The sequence below is a fragment of the Archocentrus centrarchus genome, chromosome 24 (assembly GCF_007364275.1).
Source record: "Archocentrus centrarchus isolate MPI-CPG fArcCen1 chromosome 24, fArcCen1, whole genome shotgun sequence".
Taxonomy (NCBI): Eukaryota; Metazoa; Chordata; class Actinopteri; order Cichliformes; family Cichlidae; genus Archocentrus; species Archocentrus centrarchus.
In genome coordinates, this window is record NC_044369.1 from 11,339,028 (window position 1) to 11,360,439 (window position 21,412).

At 42.4% G+C, this 21,412-nt stretch overlaps 1 protein-coding gene across 5 annotated transcripts in view; it reads left to right on the forward strand.

Annotated features, from left to right (window-relative positions):
- The first annotated feature begins 19,093 nt into the window (after positions 1 to 19,093).
- Positions 19,094 to 21,412, forward strand: part of gphnb (gephyrin b) — a 123,301-nt gene continuing 120,982 nt past the window's right edge. For all 5 annotated transcript variants that reach the window (XM_030721792.1, XM_030721794.1, XM_030721795.1 and 2 more), the window contains exon 1: positions 19,094 to 19,225. In XM_030721792.1, the coding sequence (XP_030577652.1) occupies positions 19,162 to 19,225 (64 nt within the window). In that variant the 5' untranslated portion in view covers positions 19,094 to 19,161. The remainder of the gene's footprint in view (positions 19,226 to 21,412) is intronic.

The following is a 21,412-nucleotide window of genomic DNA, read 5'->3' on the forward strand; positions in this document are numbered from 1 at the left end:
CAAATTTATGTCCTGCGTATCTGACACTTTCTGATGGTTAAAAATGAGTTATACTTAATGACTTATAAGATTCTTGCCGGTCGGAGGCTCCATAAATTCTGTACTAGGCCATGTCATACTGCCCACTCGAGCTTGCTCTTGCTTATTAATAGCAATTTACCCACCTTGTGTTTGATGCACTGCGGCTCTGGCTGGCCAGTCCACTGCAGGCCGCTCCCCTCTGTACTCCAGTCAAGGTTTAATCGCCGCTCTCAGGCATCTGCAGGCAGGTTTGAGGGCTACACTGCCACCTGCTGGCGACTCGCGGCACTTCTAAGTGAGACACCCTCGATCCCCATTAACCCGTGCAATGATCCTCACACTGGAGTGATGATAAAAATGTAACACAGCTAAAGCCGCACGCCGCGGTGGCTGTATTCATATGGTGATTTGACCATTAGCCTATGACTGTGAACAAATGGCATCCCATTAATAAGGTGTGATGGGGGAGGGCTAAGCCTTTAAGAGTGGCTTAAAATCTCCCCTAAGACATTAAATCACGTCCTACTTTCTCGCATTTTTCGAAAAACCATCGTTGCTTTTAATGAATTACGAGACTGAGGCAGTCCACTGAGCAGTGCCCTACTCTGGTTATAATATATCTTGCTAACTCTCTTTCTCTCGCTCTCTTTTTTTTCCTTCAACGGGCTGGGCATTCACTCACTCTAAATATGGAAAGTTTTATCAGGACTGAGTTCTTCTCTCTGTTCATGAGCAGAATAACTTACCCTTCTCTCCTCCTCTAGAAGCCCTCTTTAGCCAGCGCCAGCGCCAGTAGGCATATTGAAATTGATAGTTGGAAAGCTGCAATATTAATGCTTACCGCGCGCGCGCGCGCGCGTGTGTGCGTGTGTGTGTGTTATATCTATTTGATTCCCTAACTGGTAATGTAAGTACCCAGGTAGTTCAGAGCTATTTCCCCCCCGGGACCTCTTCATCACAGATGTCTTTTGCGCTACCTCATCATCTCCCCGAGCACTGATTCTCTTTCCCTCTCTCTCTACAACACACACACTCCCTCCCACCAGGTAAATTAAGATTATTGGTTCTGAGGCGAAATAGTAATATCTGCATGTCATCATGGGTGTTTTTAATAATATCAGCAGGATTATATTGACAGAGAGGATTACATTATTTAACATGGGAGATTAGAAATCCTCAGAGGGGATGTGGTATTGTATATTGCTGTTAACACTTAATGCCATCCCATCTTCCATTTAATTCACGTCTTCTTCCCAGCACGCATTAACATACTGTAATGACTGATGGTTTGAAGAAATCCACCATCATCACTTTTTCAATGGATACCACTTGATAAACATGCTGTATTGATCTAACGTGCAACACTAATAATATGAGCGCAGAATCAGGTCTGAACACGTGAATGCATAGTCTATATTTTTAGTGACAACAACCCTGCACTCGGCTCTTGGTCTCATATTGGACATTTCTGTTCCTGTGCGGCATATAAATTCTAATAGCGATTCTCAAACAGACCAAAATTTGTATCTACGTTGGTAAAACTGCTGCTGAAGTGATATAAACCTACAGGCAGATTTGCTTTCAAGAATATTAAAAGCGGTTCAACGCCAGATTAAATGACTTTCCAAGAAAGACACGTTTTTTTTTTATTGCCTAGAGAGCTTTTGCTACCTTTGTTCCGACTCGGCTTTTTAGGTTTATGGAGACATAACGAGGTTCTGACAGACAGTTCAGTTCATGTAATTGTTACTGTAAGGAAGTTGTCTAGTCGGTTGTCCTCTGCCATCTGAAAGGGTAAGGCTGCGTGTGATCAGAATGCAAGTTAAGGCCGAAGCCGGTGCTTTTATGAAATATTAACGCAAGGTGGTGCTCTTGCTCTCTGGAAAAGCCATTCCCAGCCTGATGCTGGGACTTTATGTCTGGCAAAAGGTGTCAGTCCAATTGAGGATCACTTGCAGCTTCTGTGTTCATAGATTTTCAGCTATTTGACTAGGCAGCTAATTGCAAATTAAGAAACTGTGTCTTTGTGGGGAATAAACAGGAACTCTTGGTCTGATTTTTTTCCATACCTGTTGCAAGATGATGTTTTTATCTAAGTTATGATGCAATGGCTGTAAAGCAAATAAACCATTGGGATTTCTTTTTTTTTTTTTTGGTTGGTTGGTTGGTTGGTTTTTGCTATGTCTGAAATTTTAAAGTTTCCATACAGACCTACCACAACTGTATTCATGTCTGTGAAGAACCTGCCTGAAAATTAAATGACTGTGACATACAAGCAAGAAGAGAATTACTGAATGCTATGATTATGTTAGATAAAAAATACAGTGCCAATATTGCATGAGGCAAAATAAAGTGTTTGCTTTCTCTTCTATTAGGCAGGCAGGGCTCAGTATTAGGACACAGTGCGTGATCTGTCTCAGCCGGCACAGCCCTCGTTAAATCGTTTAGAAAATTGAACAGGGCCATTTTAATGTGATTAAGGCGCAAATTGAGCGCACTACCCACCTCCTCCTCATAGCTCCTCTGTCTCTGGACAATGCAAATGTCAGGCATATGTAGTAGGAGCACAGAAGGAGGGGAGATGTGGGTGGCGTGCAGAGCTGCCCCTGTGTCCTTAAAGTAAAACAACATGAAATCTGCAGACAGCAGTGATGTTAGGTGCATGTGGCTCAGCAAGGCTGTGCTGGCATGTAGAGAATGTATGGAATGGGCATTTTGTCAAGTGCATGTGAGAGTTTGTTTGTTGTTTGTCTGTTTTTTTGTTTGTTTGTTTGTTTGTTTTGTGTTAGGGGAGGTTAAGAAAAGTTAAAGCATCTCATAGCCGTGAGTGAAAGATATCCCACCTCTTCCCTTGCTTCTCTCTTCCTTTCTGTAGCCCTCTGTGGTCTCCTGGCCATTCCCAAGTCATTTCAATCTAAATGCAAATTTCATCAACCTCCCACTAAAAAGACTGATATTAGTATGAAAGCCAGTGCGTTATGCATGTCTCGTGTGGACGTGTTACTCTCCACAGCATCTCCAGTGCGGAAACCTGACAATCTCTCTCTACTACTGAGAATGGATCTGTGTTTTCTTTCTCTCTTTTTCTTGCTGTTTATGTCTCTTTTATTCTTCTCTCCCTCTCCCTCTTATTCTTGTCTCTCTGTCACATTCTTGCTCAACAGCACTCTCTCTGGCTACATCTCTCCTTTCTGCCCAGTTTGATCACTCAGTTTTCACTTAAATTCGCCCTCCCGCATCCCCTCATATTTGACCTTGTCTAACCTTTCTTTGAGAAACCCTTCAAATAGAACCTCATTAGTCCTCCATATGTTGTGTTTTGCCTCCCCAAGCCCTCTTGCCCCTACTTTGCACTAAGCAGCTCACTAGGACTTTGCACATGCTCTCTGCAGCTCTCTAGCTCTCTCCCTTCTCTTTCTCTGAAAATATCCAGCCTCAATTTTCTTTCTCTCTCTATTGTTTCTGTATTTGCAGTCAGGTGAGGCGAGGTGTGGCTGTGGGATGGAGGGATGGATGAAGAGGAGGTCTGTGGATGGAGGGACAGAATGGGTGCACACAGAGCAAGGGGTGTGGGGAGGCTGAGTGAGGAGGCAGAGCGCCCCGGGGAGGCTGCGCTCCAGGGATTGTTAACATGCAGGTTGCATATTTCTGAATTGCAGAGCAGCCTTATCTTGCCGTGCTGGGTCAGTGAAGCACTTCCCTCTCACACTGAGTATGCGTACATTTGTGCTCCTGCACGTATGTCTGCATTTTTGGAATGCATCTGCACGTGTGCGTGCTTGCTTGTGTGCAAATGTGTATGCAGCTGTGCTGGAAACAGCAGCAAATGTGAAGCTCTGATGTGAAGGGATTCTCTGCCTCCCTCCCTCTCTCTCTCTCGCTCTCTCTCTTCCTCGCACTGCAGCAAGAAACACTCATCAAACTGCAACACGCATCTCACAGAAGCCCTCAGATAAAGCAGCAGCAGCAGCAATAGAGCCTGAGCTTCCTGTTAACACACAGACATGACACAGCGACAGCCAACAGCTTAACACTCTGCTCCCCAGCTGGCTCTGCTCTCAGGTGGGCCACTGAGGTCTGCCAGATAAAAGCTTGCACTGCAGGGTATTAGGCGTTCTAGCCAGGGGGGTAGCTTTCTGTGCCGCTGCCGGCCCCCATTTAATACCTGTCTGACTGTTGGCCTGGTGTAAGTAAAGGATTCTGGCCTGTATGTCCTTGGGAGGTCAGGATCTGCTCAGGGCCATTTTGCATGCTGGGGCTACATCTTCAACATGTACGGGACTCTAAATGAGCCGTTCTGCTTAACATCTTTGTCACGATCCCCTCCATTTGTCACAGTGTAGCAGCAAGTCTATTGTCACAGATATGGCTGTCGCCATTATCCAATAACGCACTGTTATGCAGAGGTCAGAGTTTAGACTGCAGGTTGTGTGTAAAAAGAGGATCACGTAACTGTAATGATGAAGATGATGTGACTTCTTCTGAATGTTCAATTTGTTCTGTTTCTGTTTTAACCTTAGTTAAGAGTTTCTGAGTGTAAAAGAGAGGCAGTGGGTAGTGAGAAGCTTGCACCCAATAAAGCTTTTCAGACTTGTAGTCTGGACACTAGTTTTCCTCCAAAAACCAAGAAAGTCCACAGAGACATTTAATTACAGATTGCAGACATCTATGAACCATCTCAGATTACCTTCATTTCTACAGACTTAAAAAAGTAAAATTGTCCTAAATTTCACATGAACACATAAAAAAAAATTAATTAGCTCCTATAGCATTGTCAGCATTCTCAGACTGACAGTGATCAGTTTATTAAAAATCATTCTTTGTTGGGAAAATCTGCTAACACGACTAACACGACTTGCATACTCCCAATCCTCCTCCTCCTCCTCAATCTCATTCTGATTTAGACATTTATGCTAGCTGCTAATGTAACCTTGAGCTTTTAGCCTCACAGAGAGATAAAGACCAGGCTACAGGGGTGTGATAAGCTCACTGCCTTTTTTTTCCCATCCATCCACCCATCCATCCACTTCCACTTCCACTTATCCCGTTCAGGGTGGTGGGGGAGCTGGAGCCTATTCCAGCAATCATAGGTTGAGAGGCTGGGTGCACCCTGTACAGGTCACCAGCTGTGTTAGCCTTTCTTTTTTTTTCATCTGCAATAATAATCTATATATCTGCAGATTAATTTTTACCCCTCTGACAGATGGATGGTTGATTGAGGGATTTCTTTGTTTGTTTTTTGTTTAATAAATAATGCTCAGTGCAAAAAGGCTTGCAAAACACCATTTAAAAAAAAGAAACCAGAGAAAAAGCTTGGACATTTATCAAAAATAATGCAAATCTAGTAATCAAACTCAATGTAGTTTCCAAGATTTAGAAACAAATTTGGTTATAATTAACATAACTGGCTTGTTGCCATTTCTTATTGCCCCCTAAGGGGTCTTGACCACTATGTTAGGAGTCAATGACACAGAAACACTATAAAGTGTAAAGCTGCTCTGGATCAACACACCACACATGCAGAATTTCATTGCAGGTCATTCCCTTCTGTCAAAATAAGTTTGCTTGTGCAGTCATGCATTTGTGTCCGCGGGTTTTTTCACTATATTTTAGGGCTGGATGCCATGACAAAAAAAAGTGTATAACAGTGTTTTTAAGATTCTGGAGGCTTCACTGGATCTCACAGAATTATTATTAATATTACTTCTGTAAGCGGGAGCCTTAACATAGTCTCACTGGCTACTTCATTAGTTGCACCTTGCTAGTACATGGTTGGGCCCCTTTCTGTGTTCAAAGCTTCTTTAATTCTTCATGGCACAGATTAAACAAGGTGTTTCTCAGAGACTTTGATCCATGTTGACATGATAGCATCACTGAAGCTGTTGGCTGCATTTCCATGATGCAAGTCTCCCATTCCACTACATCCTAAAGGTGCTCTATTGGATTTAAATCTGATTACTGTGGAGGCCATTTGAGGACAGTGAACTCACTGTCATGTTCAGCAAACCAGTTTGAGATGATTTGGGTTTTGTGACATTGCATGTTATTCTGTTAGAAACATTGTGGTCATAAAGGGATGGACATGGTCAGCAACAATACTCAAGTAGGCTGTAGTGTTTAAATGCTCAGCTGGTACCCAGAAAATATCCCCCACACCATTACACCACCAGCAGCAGCTTGAAGCATTGATACAAGACAGGAAGGTTCCATGCGTTCATGTTGTGCAGCAAAAATTGAGACTCATCAGACCAGACATGTTTTTCCAATTTTGGTGAGCCAATGCTTAATGGAGCCTCAGTATCCTGTTCTTAGCTGACAGGAGTGGTACTCAGTGTGGTCTTCTGCTGCTGTAGTCCATCTGCTTCAAGCTTCAACATGCTGTGCATGCAGAGATGCTCTTCTGCATGCCTTGGTTGTAATGAGAGTTTATTTGAGTTACTGTTGCGTTCCTATCAGCTTGAAGCAGTCTAGCCATTCTCCTGTGACTTCTGACATCAATAATCATCTTCACCCAGAGAACTGCTCCTCCCTGCTTCTCTCTTTTTTGACCATTATCTGTAAACCAGTAAATTAGCAGTTTCTGAAATACTCAGACCAGCCCAACAACCATGCCATGTTCAAAGTCACTTAAATCACCTTTTTTCACCATTCTGATATGCAGTTTAAGCTTCAACAGCCTGACCATGTCTACATGTCTGAATACATTGAGTTGGTTAGATATTTGCATTAACCAGTAGCTGAACTGGTATATGTAACGCAGTGGCTGGGGAGTGCATACTTCTGTCAGAAGTATAGAAAATATAAAACACTTAGTCAAAATAGGAATAAAACAGTAAGGAAAATCACACAAACACAACAATTAACAACATACTGTTAGGCTCTGTTAAACACACACACACACACACACACGCACACACACACACACACACACACACACACACGCACACACACACACACACACACACACACACACACACACACACACACAGGGCTATAAAATCAATTCTTAACATGCTGCCTGTTTTGCTTTCAGCTTAACATATGGCTCATTAGTGCTAATGTTTCTGCAACAGAGCAGTGAAACAATCTCCATTTGGACTTTTTTTCTTGCAAACACTGTGGCACAAAATATTCTGTTAGCCCTGAGTAACACCTTATCTGTGCCTCACCTGGTCCCCTGTAGCCATGCGTGGGCAGAGCTGCCTGACCCCCACCCACAAATCAGGGCCCACATGAAATAAAACAAAACGAGTGGATTTTTACTTATTTATTTATTTTTCCCAAAAAAGTAGATACAGGTATTTTGGTCACAAGTTATTCTGGAGCATCCCTGGATGTGTCTTCATCCTCCATCTGTCTTCACTGTTGTTGAATGTAACAACAGTGTCCCTCCCAGCTTTTAACAGAATGTTACCATACATGGCTTGGTAGTAATACCCACCATGCCCTTTGACAGTGTCATTTTGTGAACGTGAAGTTATTAGTGTTAGAAATAATTTGACAAATTATTGCATGCCATGATGTTTGTTATTTTGAATGCAGTAATAGACATCTTATATTAATATTTTACTTGAATTTATTTATTTATTACATCTGCCAAGGAAGTTGTGTTTTTGGTTGTGTTTAAAATTTTGAATGAATTTGGATAAAACATTTTTGGGTTTGTAGAGTGGGCCATGGTAATCCATTAAACTTTGGCTTACATCCACCAGATCTTCAAGGCCAAATTAATGATTTATTGATGGAAAATTGACAAAAAGGCTTGTAACTTAGAAAACATGATTCTTACAAGTGTGGTGTGCATATAGAAAGTAACATATAAAAATTTACAACATCACATTTGACCTCTGACCTCTGCTTCGAGGTCAAATAAGGTCAAACTTTGATCAAATGTCTTTTATCTTTGAAACTCTGCTTACAGTTCTGCTGCCTTTGTTTGTATTGGAAACATTTAGGAAATGATTCTGGTCTATGGGGATTCTGAATATCACATTATAGTTTGCATCCAACTATCATGTCACATTTGACCTCTGATCTCACTTTTACGTTTCACATCTGCCATTCTTTAAAGTTGACCCCAAAATGCATTTTATCTTTAAAGAAAGTATCGTCAAGACAAAGAGAATGAGCTGCCCAGTTAGTTAGAAATATACTATAGAAATATATTATAGTATATAATATATACTATAGAAAATCCCTAATAGGCTCAAGTTATTCATGTCCAGTTATTTACAAATCAATGCCTGTTATCCATTGCCTACTCCTACATAATGTTTGAGTAATCAACGTAAACATCTGTCATGCTGCCCTTATCTGATCTGCTGCAACCCACCCCGGGTCTCACTCCATGACTGAGTGGACTTGCATTTTATAGATTCAGGTTCAAAAATGTTGTTTATAATAGCCACACTTCAGATCTTAGCAACCAGCTTTGCTCTTGCTTTGGATGTGGCTCAAGGTTGAATGGAGTATGTACTTGTTGAGGATATAACATGTCTGTGCTAAAATACATGTGTGCCCTGAGTACTTGAGGAGCACTCTACCAGAGGCAAAGCTCTCTGCTTTTCCTCAACCGGCTCCATTGTTGATCTCTGGCCCCTGCAAACGCATTACAGCAATATTTGCCACATCCAGGCCAGTGTATTTTCTGAGAGGAGTCCTTTTCAGCCGCTGATATGGCTTAGCTTAAATCCCCTGGCCTTGTGACGACACACCAACGCAAATGGGCCAGACAGAGGAGGGTTCAGGATTTAGAAAGCCAGAAATGAGGAGGCTTCTAATTATTCTTTGCCTTCCCTGTCTCGTCAAATCATAAACAGCTCAGTCGTTAAATCACAACCTTGAAATGATTTAGACTTTAGAAAAAATCATATACTCATTCACGTTCTAGATCGTATTTATGGTTGCGTGAAAACTGACCTTTTTGGGATTAAATATTTTAAAAGGTAGCATTTGCTCAATGTTGTGTGAAATCTTTGATGCTCAGTATTTCAGCATTATACCCAGATTTGAAAAGATTTCAGTTCCAAGCTGACAAAACAGTGATTGCAAAAAAAAAAAAACAAACCTGTGTTTTTAATTGCTATGTCACAAATGAGTAGTCTAAAGGTACAATCTTTAATTCCTGTGTTCAGAGGGGTAACATCTATGACCAAAATCTTAAATAAAGAGTTGTAACCATGCTTTCACTTCTAAGGTGATTGGCCGGCCAAATATAATTTCCAGTGTTTGGAGCATTAAAGGGCTTGTCTATGACTAAACGGGACTTTTAATGTGTCATTGTAAATTTACATTGTTAAAAACAAGCTGATTTTCAGTTTAAACTTTAAATACAGGACTAATAATAATAATAATAATAATTTCCTGCCCAGTAAAGTACATTGCACTTAATACTCCTGGCATCATGCTCACCTCTTTTACTGCCAGAAATTCTCCACCTTTCCTTCTTTATTGTTTCCTTTAAATTATCGTTTTTTCATCTGTCTTTTGTTGTTGTTGTTTGTTTGTTTGTCTCTGTTTGTTTTTTTGTTTTTTGGGGTTTTGTCTGTGTGTGTGTGTGTGTGTGTGTGTGTGTGTGTGTGTGTGTGTGTGTGTGTGTGTGTGTGTGTGTGTGTGTGTGTGTGCGTGTGTGTGTGTGTGTGTGTGTGTGTGTGTGTGTTGGCGGGGGGGGTGCCTTCTCTTCCTGCATCTTATCATCTTCTGCATGGCTGCCTCATTTTTTTCGACTGGCTTGCATGTGAGTCAGGGCTCCTGCGGTGAAATGGGAGACCATGCAGGGGTCACCATGGGTGAGCGCCAAGACTCTACATGCAAGCCAGACAGGACAAGAGGAGCTGTGTGAAGAGAGTGCACTGAATCCATTTTGGTGGTAATCTTTGAGGAGCGCAGGAGGAAGGGTGGCGGGGACCTGGGCCAGTGAGAGGGCTAACTGCAATCCTGCTTTGGTAACTGACACATTGGCTGCTTGTCTTGTTGATTGACAAGCTAGCTGCCAGAACAAGGAGAGTGTAGGTTCACAGTTCCACAATACTGCCAGCAGGCACGGATGAGGCTCTCAGGTCCACCAAAGGCTGAGATGAGTAATAAGTCATGTAGCTCTGACTGCCATGAATTCTTCCTTCCCTGCAGCACCTTCACTTGGAAGATGAGGAGAGGGAGGGTGATATTAGGAGGAAAGAGGAGAGCGATGATAAGACGTGTGGAACAAGAGGAAGATTAGGGGATATCTGTGTTATAGGTAAGTGTTTGGGTACACTTATGTTTCCATTTTTGTTCCCACACTTTGTTCCCACAGGAGTCCTTATGCTCGTGTGATGCTTGAGCTTCAGGAGAGAGCTCTCTGCAGGAAGATGTTCAATCCGGTCAAGCTATGCCACTGATCCCAGGCCGCTGACTCTGCTCCCAGGCCTGGTCAGGTCCAGCTTCTCTCCCTCTTTGGTCTCCTCTGAGTTTAAACCACCCCAATCTACAACACCCACATTTAAACTCTGCCACGGAGTTGACAGCTTGGCCCCAACAGTTCGCTAACCACATTACCTGAACTCACCACAGTCATTATCCTGCACTGAGTCCATTGGAGCTTGAAAGTCATTCCAGGTTTTCTGCTAGCAGAGGTTAATAGGTGTGTGTGGACGTGAGATTACATCCCAAAGGCTGCATAGCATCTGGCAAATCCCAGAAATCAATTATATCCAGGGAATACTTTGGAAGAACAGTTTCCAGAGGGTGTTATTTTTTTTCTTTATTCCTCAGTTCACGTTTCACAACTTGCACATCAGATTTAATGAAAAAAGACATCCACAGGTGTTCTGAACATTGCTGTGCATCTAAAGATATAAAAGCATAAACATCATACCTACGAACCTAATCCAAAATTCCCTTAAAATGGCTCTCTACTGAGTGCTCATTTTATTAATTTGGCTAAAAACATTTTATTAAGTAGACATTGACCATTGTTTTGTCAGAGTGGACCAAAAACAGACATTTTTACATATGTCAGCAGCTCTTTAAGTTGCACATATGCATACATGCATATGTATGTATTAAACAAAAGTTAAACAAAAGTTACATAAAATTTTTCTTTGTTTTTTGTTTAATTTTTTTTCCTTTTCTAGTTGTGGTTACATTGTGTAGACAATAGTATTTGGCCAGACCTCTTAATCTTTGACTTTATGTATATCAGTCCTTTTGTCACAGCTAGATAAAATCAAGCACCTAGCCATGCAGTCTTATAAACATTTATGAAAGAATGGGTTGCCCTAAAGAGCTCACTGAATTTGAGTGTGGTAATAGGATGCCACCTTTCTAGATATCCCACAATCAAATGTAAGTGGTATTAACCTCCTGAGACCCGAGCTCCTGTTTGTGATGCATTTTCAATTTCTCCTAGATATTTGTGATTAGATGGACGTGATATGTATATATACTAAGCTTCCTCTTTGAGCAGGAAGTTGCATTTTGTTACATGGTGTTTACATATTTTTGTGAGGAACAAAAGATGTCCTCAGATGTGGACACTGGGATTATTTTATAGCATAACACAACAAAAACAGCACAACTTAACAAAGTATAAAATACTATTTAGCACAATGAAGTATATGGTGCAGGAAAACCAAAATGTAATGTCCCTATATGTGGACACAGTGTCTCAGGAGGTTAATATTATCGAAAAGTGGAAGCATTTAGGAATCACAGCAACTCAGCCACAAAGTGTCAGACCATGTAATGTTACAGAGCAGGATTGCCAAACACTGAGGCACACAGTGCATAAAAGTCTGCAATGCTCTGCTGAGTCAGTGTTAACTGACTGGGCATTAACATCAGCACAAAAACTGTGTGCCAGGTGCTTCGTGGCATGGGTTTCAATGCCTGAGCCATTCCTTTAGGTGGTATGCGTAGGTGGCCCAGTAATTTTGTCCACATAGTGCAACTGGCTTGAATCCAGCATTATTGAATTTTTCCCCTCTCCCCTCCAAGGTTGTGTCCTTGTTCACACTATTTTTAGATGTCCCCCTGGAAGTCCTGTTCTGACCACCCTAGTTGTGCATCTGCAGTTTTACTATGGCCCTCAAACTTACACAAAGAGGAAACGGGAATCTGTGTGTCAAATTGACCTTACTTTCATGTCGAGGGATATCACTGATGATTGGAGCACAACCTTTTATAGATCCAGGCACCAAAAAGGCATTTTCAGCTGAATGCCATTATAATCATGCTACTTGGGGTGATTTTGGCGCTCACAAGCTCATACCCCACAAATTGGTCCCCCTCCCAACATGTCAAACTGTCTACATACATGGGTATGGGTTTCTTAGCAAGATTCTCTGCTGCAAGTAGCAAGTTGTGGTGAGTGCTTTCCTGCACTGCCACCCAGCCTACTAAACACACAGGCTATAATATTCTTTGCAACTTGTGGTCAGATCAGGACTTCTACAGGGCAAACTGAAAATAGCACCCCTGCTGAAAGCAGTGCAATTCTGCCCAAGAGGACTTATATGGAGAGATCTGGCAAATATAAGTCAGACAGCCAATGGTTTTAGTTTTTTCTGTTTGGTCATGGAAGTTTATGATCTACCACCTATAGGTGTGATTAACTGGCAGAGCAATATGTTGATTGAAACACAACTGGCAAATGAATTTTAAACTCTGGCTGGGTAGGTGGAGCTAAGTCAGTCAGTTTAGGACAATATTTCTGCACAGACCTGTATATGATTTAGTGAATGTGATGTAAAATAAAATGAGGTGCATAAAGACTATGAACCTCCTTCTGTTAATTAAGGAAAATACTTGCTAAAGAAACTGAAAAAGTTGTTGTGCTAACGCACAAGCCAAATGAAAGTGAACGACTGTGTATCATTTGAGGTTCTGCCTTACATAAAGTTCCATCCTACATGCTCCCAATTTGCTTGAGACTGCTAGTAACTGTCAAGCAAATTGTGTTCGAGACCTATCACAGACATGATTTGGAAAGCCAGCTATTTGGCCACGGAGAGTATGGTCGCTTACACAAACATTACATCAGGCGTGTCACTATGAATAGAGATGGATGGATGTATTACCTTCCCTTCACCACAGTGCAGCTAAGACAAAATGAAGGCCGGGCTAGCCAGAGATTCTTCACAGAATAACAATTTCATGTTTTATATTTAAAACCACTAAGTGGCTTCACTTAAACTTGAAATGAGCATTACACTGAAAATGGATTCTGCATACAAAGCAGGGGATTTCTAGCTATAATGGTATATTTATTTATTTATTAGATCCATGAGGTCCTTTCTTGAACTTCCAAAAGTCCAAGCTGACTGATTCTCACAGGCAGGAATCTATGAGTGCTGAGCCCATTAACAAGACTTTTTTTTTTTAATTATTATTTTTGCTTTTAGGACAGAAAATCTCTTTGTTTAACTCCTCTGCATTAGGAGCCAATTACACAGCTGAAAAAAAAAAAAAAAAATGACCCACGGTAGTTTGGTGTCCAAGGTTGTTTGTGCTGACATTCTGCTTTTCAAATGCCAGTCTGTTAATTATGCAAATGGACCACAGGGCCTCTGTATAAACATATACATAGGCCCCCTTCATGTGTACACAGTCCCATATATCCTGTGAGTTATTAGAGACAGCCAGCCCTTTTTTCAATACAGTAAAAACTGAAATATGAAAGATCCCTTCAACTGCAGCAGGCCTCCCTCTCCAATGTCCCTCTCAGACTTTCAGGCCCTCACTCTCCTCCCCTGTCCTCTTTTTCCTTGTGGTGCAGCTCTTTGCACAGCAATGCTATGCGACACTGGCCAGCTTTAGAGAAGGCGAGTCCACATTGCATTAATTCTGAGCAGAGAGAAATCCAGTATCAGATGTAATGGGTTTGAATCCAAAGCCCTGGAGCAATGTTCTGTGCTGCTGTAATAGTGGTGGGAGTCGGCAGAGATCCTGCACTCATCCGAATGGTGCCTAACACACACACACACACACACACACACACACACACACACACACACACACACACACACACACACACACACACACACACACACACACACACACTTTCTTTCTCTCCCTCTTTTCATTCTCATGTCTTTTCTCTTGTTCTTCCCATTTTCTACTCCCCCTTCATTTCTCTCCCCTCACTGGATGACCAGGGGTGTACTCCACCCCGCCTCTCACTCATCCCAACCTCCTTGCCATGTTGTTGCCTAATTACTATCTCTAAACAAGAGGTTTTGTCCCCAGCAGTCCTCAATTAAATGTCTGCTGTTCATTTGCAGATGGATAATTGTTTTGCTTTTTTTTTTTCCTTCCTTGCTGTCTTCTCTTCAGCTCAGGCTAGATTTAGTCAGGTATTCTGCAGAAGGCATCAGGGAATATGTTGAAAAAGCCCCAAGGTAAGTTTCCCTTTTCTTGTTTGCTTTCCCCCTCCTTATTGTAATTAAGGAGCAGCCTGCCATTGTTAGAAGGGCACATTTCCAAGACAACATATGATTGGTGCAGCGAGTTACAATCTCAGTGCCAGCTCCAAAAATGTAAGTGACATAAATCTATTGAGGTGTCCTTAAAAAAAAAGAAAAAAGAAAAAAAAATAAGACTCAAATCTGGCTAATCAAACACACATCAAACTCAATTTGGTTTTCAATGAAATATTTGACCTACATTAAATGATGAAGTACATTACCATAAAGTGGTGTTTAACTTTGTGGAACCCTGTAAAACTTGCAGCTGCATGCTTTATCGTGCATGTAACAACTTCAGCCTGCTGTTTTCTTTTTAGGAATGGGGGCAGGCTTGGGATCACTGGGGTGGAAGTAAAGCTTTATGGCTCTTTGGCGACAATGTCCTGCATGTTTTATGGCATTGGAAGGATCTGCGCCTTTTTCACAAGTCCAGAGACTTTGTTGAAAACCATGAAATCAAAGTAATAAAATAGTATTTAAGAAAGGCCTTGTTAAGCTTTGAGTCTGAGTAGGTTATCTTTTTTGTAGTGTGTTTGCATTGACAACAGCTGAATTTTCTTTCCATATATAGTTTTGGGGGAGATTTCCATGCCAGAGTACCTGGCAGCCTAAAGACAGAGTTTTAGCTCCTCTAATGTTATATAACACAAACACCCAGAACCGGCGGCTGTCCTCTGGCTGCACCCCTTCTCTTTTCTGTATCTTGGGAAAACAAGGGGATTCCCTGTGTTCGCCACAAAGATGAGGATGCATATGTTTGCAGCGCTCTCTGTCTACTGAGGCTCTGCTTATTACTGTGATGGATGGTGAGGCAAAAGGGGAGAGCGATGGCCCTTGCCTCCCCATCACCTAGCCATGAACAATGAGCAGCTCGACTGATGGTGAGGTAATTACACCATCATTATAACATGCACTTGTGCACAAGCGTACTTATTCTCACACTACATAAACATAGTCCTCTTCACACCAGATGGGGTCCCCAATGTCTTCAGCCTGATGATTCCCTACCTCCCCTCCCCTCCTCTATACATCTCTCTTCTGCTATCTTTTTTTCTCAGTTTCTCTCTCTCTGTGCCAACTGGGGAATTCCAGCTTTCCAGGAAAGCTTGCCAGCTCTGGACCATGGAGTGTATCTGTGTATATTTGTGTGCGTGAGATACAGCGAAAGAGAGGCAGCGTCTGTTAGCATTGAATGCACCCATATGCAAAGTTCAACTGGGCGTGCTAATCCTTACTATTAATAAGGAGTGTTTAACACTGGTCTCTCATTGACAAGCTAACAGATGTGGACACTTTTGTGATGCTGTGCTGCAGGGAGGAAGATCTGACATGTTTTAGACCAGCTAATTAGTTCCTTTGTCTGTGGCAGGCTGTGGTCAATGTTTCTAAAAGAAAGTAGAAAAACTATGAACACTCTGTTTCTTTTTTCCCCTCCCTTCTTTCTCCGTGTGTTGGTGCATCATATTGTTTTGTGCATGAATCTTGGGTGTGGCCTTGTCCAGATCCTGGCTTCAATCAAGTACTCATCAATCTCCAGTAGATATACTCCAGTCCCACCACTCACTTGTCTCTAAATCGTAAAATTTCTGTGATATTAATGTCAAAAAGCACTATTTCCAGTGTTTTGCACTCATGTTCTGTTATTACTATTTCTAAAATTGATTTCCTTGTCCACTCCAGATTCACCTTATGCACCAGACCATCCCACATCAGTGCCAGCTCGTCAGTCTCTCGCTTACACCATGCCAAACACATGCCTGTCCCCTCTCCAGCAAATTACTCCAATCTGCCTCACCTTGTCACCAGCACTGGATCTCAGGTTCTCGTAACTTCTTTTAAAATAAACTTTTTTTTTTTACAATAAAGAATAAGTTCAGCCTCGCTGTATATACTGTCATAGTTTAGGTCCACCAGTGGTTTATTTCAAAGCCTAAGAGTTAAAGGTCTGACCACACCTAAACACTTCCTGATGTAGAAGTGCAAGAAAAAGACAGACTTTTTTTGCCAGGTGTCATAGGAACTACACAAAAAGAGTGAAGGAATACATATCCAGTCTGGCTTGGATAGAAGCTTCTACACACACACACACACACACACACACACACACACACACACACACACACACACACACACACACACACACACACACACACACATATTTTTTTTTCTTTTCTTTTTTCTTTTTTTCTGTTTTTAACATTGCCATTATGCACAGATTTATTTTCTTTTTTTTTAATTTTATTTGGTTACATTTTGTTTAAAAAAAAAAAAAATCAGAGCTGACAGTTGCAGAGCCAGAAATCATCACAGATCAGATCTAAAATCGCGTAATTGGCACAAATTATTTGAAAAAATATATGATTTGATGGCCAACTGACAAAAATCTGACTCCGGCATAAATGTAGCTTAACTCTATGCAAGTAAGTGTATGGACAAAACATTTCCTTGGATTCATTCAGTAAAACCCTTCACACTTCGGTCATGTGTTATAGCACTAATAATATTGAAAATTGCTGTTTGATAAATAGTTAAAAAATTTGTCTATGAGTAATTTTTATGAACATGCCAGTTTTATTTTGATCTGTGTATATGAAATAAATTTGTTTGAAATAAGTCCATTTGAATGTGTCTATAGGTTTTCATGCAGGAAAAAGTGAGAAAAGTATACAGGTGCTGGTCATAAAATTAGAATATCATGAAAAGTTGATTTATTTCAGTAATTCCATTCAAAAAAGTGAAACTTGTATATTATATTCATTCATTACACGCAGACTGATATATTTCAAATGTTTGTTTCTTTTAATTTTGATGATTATAACTGACAGCTAATGAAAACCCCAAATTCAGTATCTCAGAAAATTAGAATATTGTGAAAAGGTTCAATATTGAAGACACCTGGTGCCACACTCTAATCAGCTACTCAAAACACCTGCAAAGGCCTTTAAATGGTCTCTTAGTCTAGTTCTGTAGGCTACACAATCATGGGGAAGACTGCTGACTTGACAGTCGTCCAAAAGATGACCACTGACACCTTGCACAAGGAGGGCAAGACACAAAAGGTCATTGCTAAAGAGGCTGGCTGTTCACTGAGCTCTGTGTCCAAGCACATTAATAGAGAGGCGAAGGGAAGGAAAAGATGTGGTAGAAAAAAGTGTACAAGCAATAGGGATAACCGCACCCTGGAGAGGACTGTGAAACAAAAGCCATTCAAAAATGTGAGGGAGATTCACAAAGAGTGGACTGCAGCTGGAGTCAGTGCCTCAAGAACCACCACGCACAGACGTATTCAAGACATGGGTTTCAGCTGTTGCATTCCTTGTGTCAAGCCACTCTTGAACAAGAGACGGCGTCAGAAGCATCTCGCCTGGGCTAAAGACAAAAAGGACTGGACTGCTGCTGAGTGGTTCTCTGATGAAAGTAAATTTTGCATTTCCTTTGGAAATCAAGGTCCCAGAGTCTGGATTCCATAGCCTTAAGAAATATAAATCCTTGAGCTATTGGACCAGAAAAGGGGGCTTCAGCCAAGACAGGTTATGTCGTCGGTCTCCAGTTTTTATTTGCTAACTGAGGTACGTGGTGCAGGGCAAGTAATGGGCCAAAATAGAACCTACCTTTAAAATGAGAATCTAAATCTTTCTTTTTAGCCATAAATGTGATTGTCCGTTTTTAAATGTTGTGTACAGAACTTCAGGGGAAGATCATCATGACATTTTATAAGCCCTTGAAAGTCTTGCTTCATGTCCCCTGCGAAGCACTCCTGATGCTTCACTGTAACAAATGAAGAACGAAAGTGTGGAAATTGTGTCATGCACTTGATTAGGTTATTGAACATGAATGTGGCAATACTAATACATTTCTTGCCCCTTTAATGTGCTCATATATCTTTGCTGATGAATTATGATAGATTCTCAACAGAAGATGGAGGTTGGGCATTTTTTTTTCTCCCCATGAGAATAAACAAGAGAAATTATACACCACGGAAGCATGCGGCCAGTCTATAAATAGCAGCGGTGCTTGTTTGCCCGGGGATGTAGTTGCATTTTTACAGGTCAGACTGTGATCTTCTCTTAAGCCTCTGCATTGAGACAGAGCCGACACATCTCTAGGGTGTTGACCTTGCTTTTTGAGGCCCTCCCTTCCCTTTAATCTATTAAAGCAGGTGGCGTCTTATGGAGGAAGAACTGGTGGATGGAGAAAGGGCTTTATTGGGTTTTCAGATCGTAGATGGGATGCTGTTATTAATCATGTTAGGAGCCATGAAGCCTCCCAACAACAGGCATGTACAGTAATACTTCAGCTCCAAACGATGCATGACATCTAAACTGAGTGACGTCTGCAGACGTAACTACTGTTAATCTGTCTCCCTAAAAGCTTTCTCAGAAAATAATGGTCTCCGTAAGAATTAATCTAGGATCCACACTACAACCGTGGCTGGCGGCCAGCTGAGCGATGTGTGCGGTTTAAACGGCCCCTGCATCCTGCCCGCTTATCTGTAGGTGTCCCGGTGATGGCTCGGCTTTCTACTCATCTCGTCTGTTTTGTTTTGAGTTTTTTTTTTCTGTATCCCAGCCCTCATCCAGCGCTTCCTCTTCCTCCTCCTCTTCCTCCTCCCCCCCTCCCTCTCCCGACTAAGTTCGATGCGATCGGCTCTGGGCCCTGCCGTGAGTTCTCGGTGCGGGCGACAGCGCTGCTGAACATGGCGTCAGACGGGATGATTTTAACGAACCACGACCACCAAATCCGGGTCGGAGTCTTGACAGGTAAACGCAGAAATGTCCATCGCCTGTTTCATCTTTCGCTCATGTTTCCATGAATTCATTTCCGCCGGCTGTCGGCCCGGTTCTTCATACATGTCGGCTGGTTTTGCGTGGCGGCGGCGTCGGCTCCGGGTCTCTCGCTGATTTTTTTTTCTTTCTTTCTTTCTCTCTCTCTCTCTCACTCTTTTTTTTTTTTTTTTTTTTTTTTTTTTTTGCAGCCTCTTGAAGGGCGACGCTAATTTAAAACCGGGTCTCTTTTTTCCCCTCCTCTTTTACCGGTATGCATGACAACCAGAGCCTGTGTGGTGGAAGCGATAAATGTGGGTTCTGCGTTGGTTTGTGTAGATTTCTTGTCGAGCCGTTTCCTCTGCTGAAGAAGAAGAAGGAGCGCTCAGTTTGTGCATTGAATAATTCATGTCCCTATCTGCTTGTCAAAGCTGAAAATTACAGCTGACCGTGTGTTGTGTCGATACTAAAGATGCTCAGGCTATACCTTGCATTATTGACACCCAACTGACCATAGCGTTTTGTGAAGTGTTGCTCATGGCAGTTGCTGAAGGTGGATTTGGTGGTGATGGTGATGATGATGAGCGCATCCTTGGCCTATTTAGAGCAGCGGCCGATGTGAGAAATTTTGTGAAAATGAGTAAAGACGGCTTAGTGAGGCTTATTTTGTGAATGACATTGCCGACCGAGAAGTTTGGGCTATGTGACATATGATAGCAGCTTTGGCTCGGTTTGGTGGGGCTGGTGAATCCCGACATTCCTCTAAATGCGGAGCGATGACGGCGCGTCTCTCGCTTACCAATACTGGAAACGTTATGCGCTTGGATGCGATGTGCGGCTATGAGGCGGCGGATGGTGTTAGATCTGGTCGCCGCCGGCCTTAAATTTTCCAGTGTGTGTGTGTGTGTATGTGTGTGTGTGTGTGTGTGTGTGTGTGTGTGTGTGTGTGTGTGTGTGTGTGTGTGTGTTTAGACTATTGCTTTGTCATGTTTCAAATCGCTAACCCTAACGCGAGGCGAAAGTCAGCATTTGTGGTCATGATCGGAAAGTAAATGAAACAGATATTTTGGGTAATGTGGAAAGGGGGGGGGGTGATGGTGGTGGGGTGGATACACGATAAAGGCTGTGCAAAGGAATACCCCCCCCCCCCCCCCCCCATTCCCCTCATCACCCCCCCCTTCCCTCTCTCTTCTTCTCTGTGTGCATGAGGCTGGGTCGATCAATATTTCATGAAAAGCCGTGATCTCACACACATACGGTATTCCTCCGTATGGAAATCCGGTACGGAGGAGGTGGTAGGCGGTTTGCAGCGATGGAAGAATGACTGTGTAGACCCTCAGCTGAAATTTGCCAGGGAAACCCCCTCCACCACCACCAACAACACCACCACAACCACTCGTCTCCATCTCCATCCCTCCTCCTCCTCTCCTCGCGCCGGAGAAGAGAGGGAGCGCGCTGTCCGTGGTGCTGAAATCCAGCGTCACTCACAAATCAGTGCGGTACTGACCCTACCACAGTAAATACTGCATGAGATAGATACACCCGGGAATGTAGCGGAGGATAAATGCATCCCAAGCCACCCCCCTTGTCTACATCATCATTTTTGGGCAGGATGACGGGAATGCCAAAGAAAAATAGTCATCAGCTGATGAGAATTTGGCATTTGAATGGGAAATAAGCTTTCCTCGTGGTTTCTGTTTATGTAGGTGGTTGTTCGCCTTATGTTCATCACCAACTGGAGGTCAAAGTGTGCTCATCCCTATTTAACACTACATTAAGGCCCACATCAGAGGGGGGTTATTTTCTCTGTGTGTCATCAGTCACTTGAATCCCCAACTGTATCCCCAGCGAGGTGACAGATTGCCAGTTTGATCTCGCTGTGCAGTGTTGACAATTCCCGCATACATATGCTGATGTTGAGACGTGCAGAGACACAACCGACAGCTTATTTGTCTTTTTGATGTATTTGTGTGTGTATATGGAGAAGGAAGGCTGGCACTGTCAGGGAAACAAAGCATCAAAGGAGTGAGGGAAAATCCAGCGGGAAATGGTGCACAGTGGCATTAAGTTCCCATGTTGTACCTGACCCCTCGCCTTTTAAGACTCTAATCATGGCAGGATTACCACAATAACCTCCGCATGCCCCCCCCCCCCCCCCCCCCCCTTTTGGGGGAATTTTTTGGG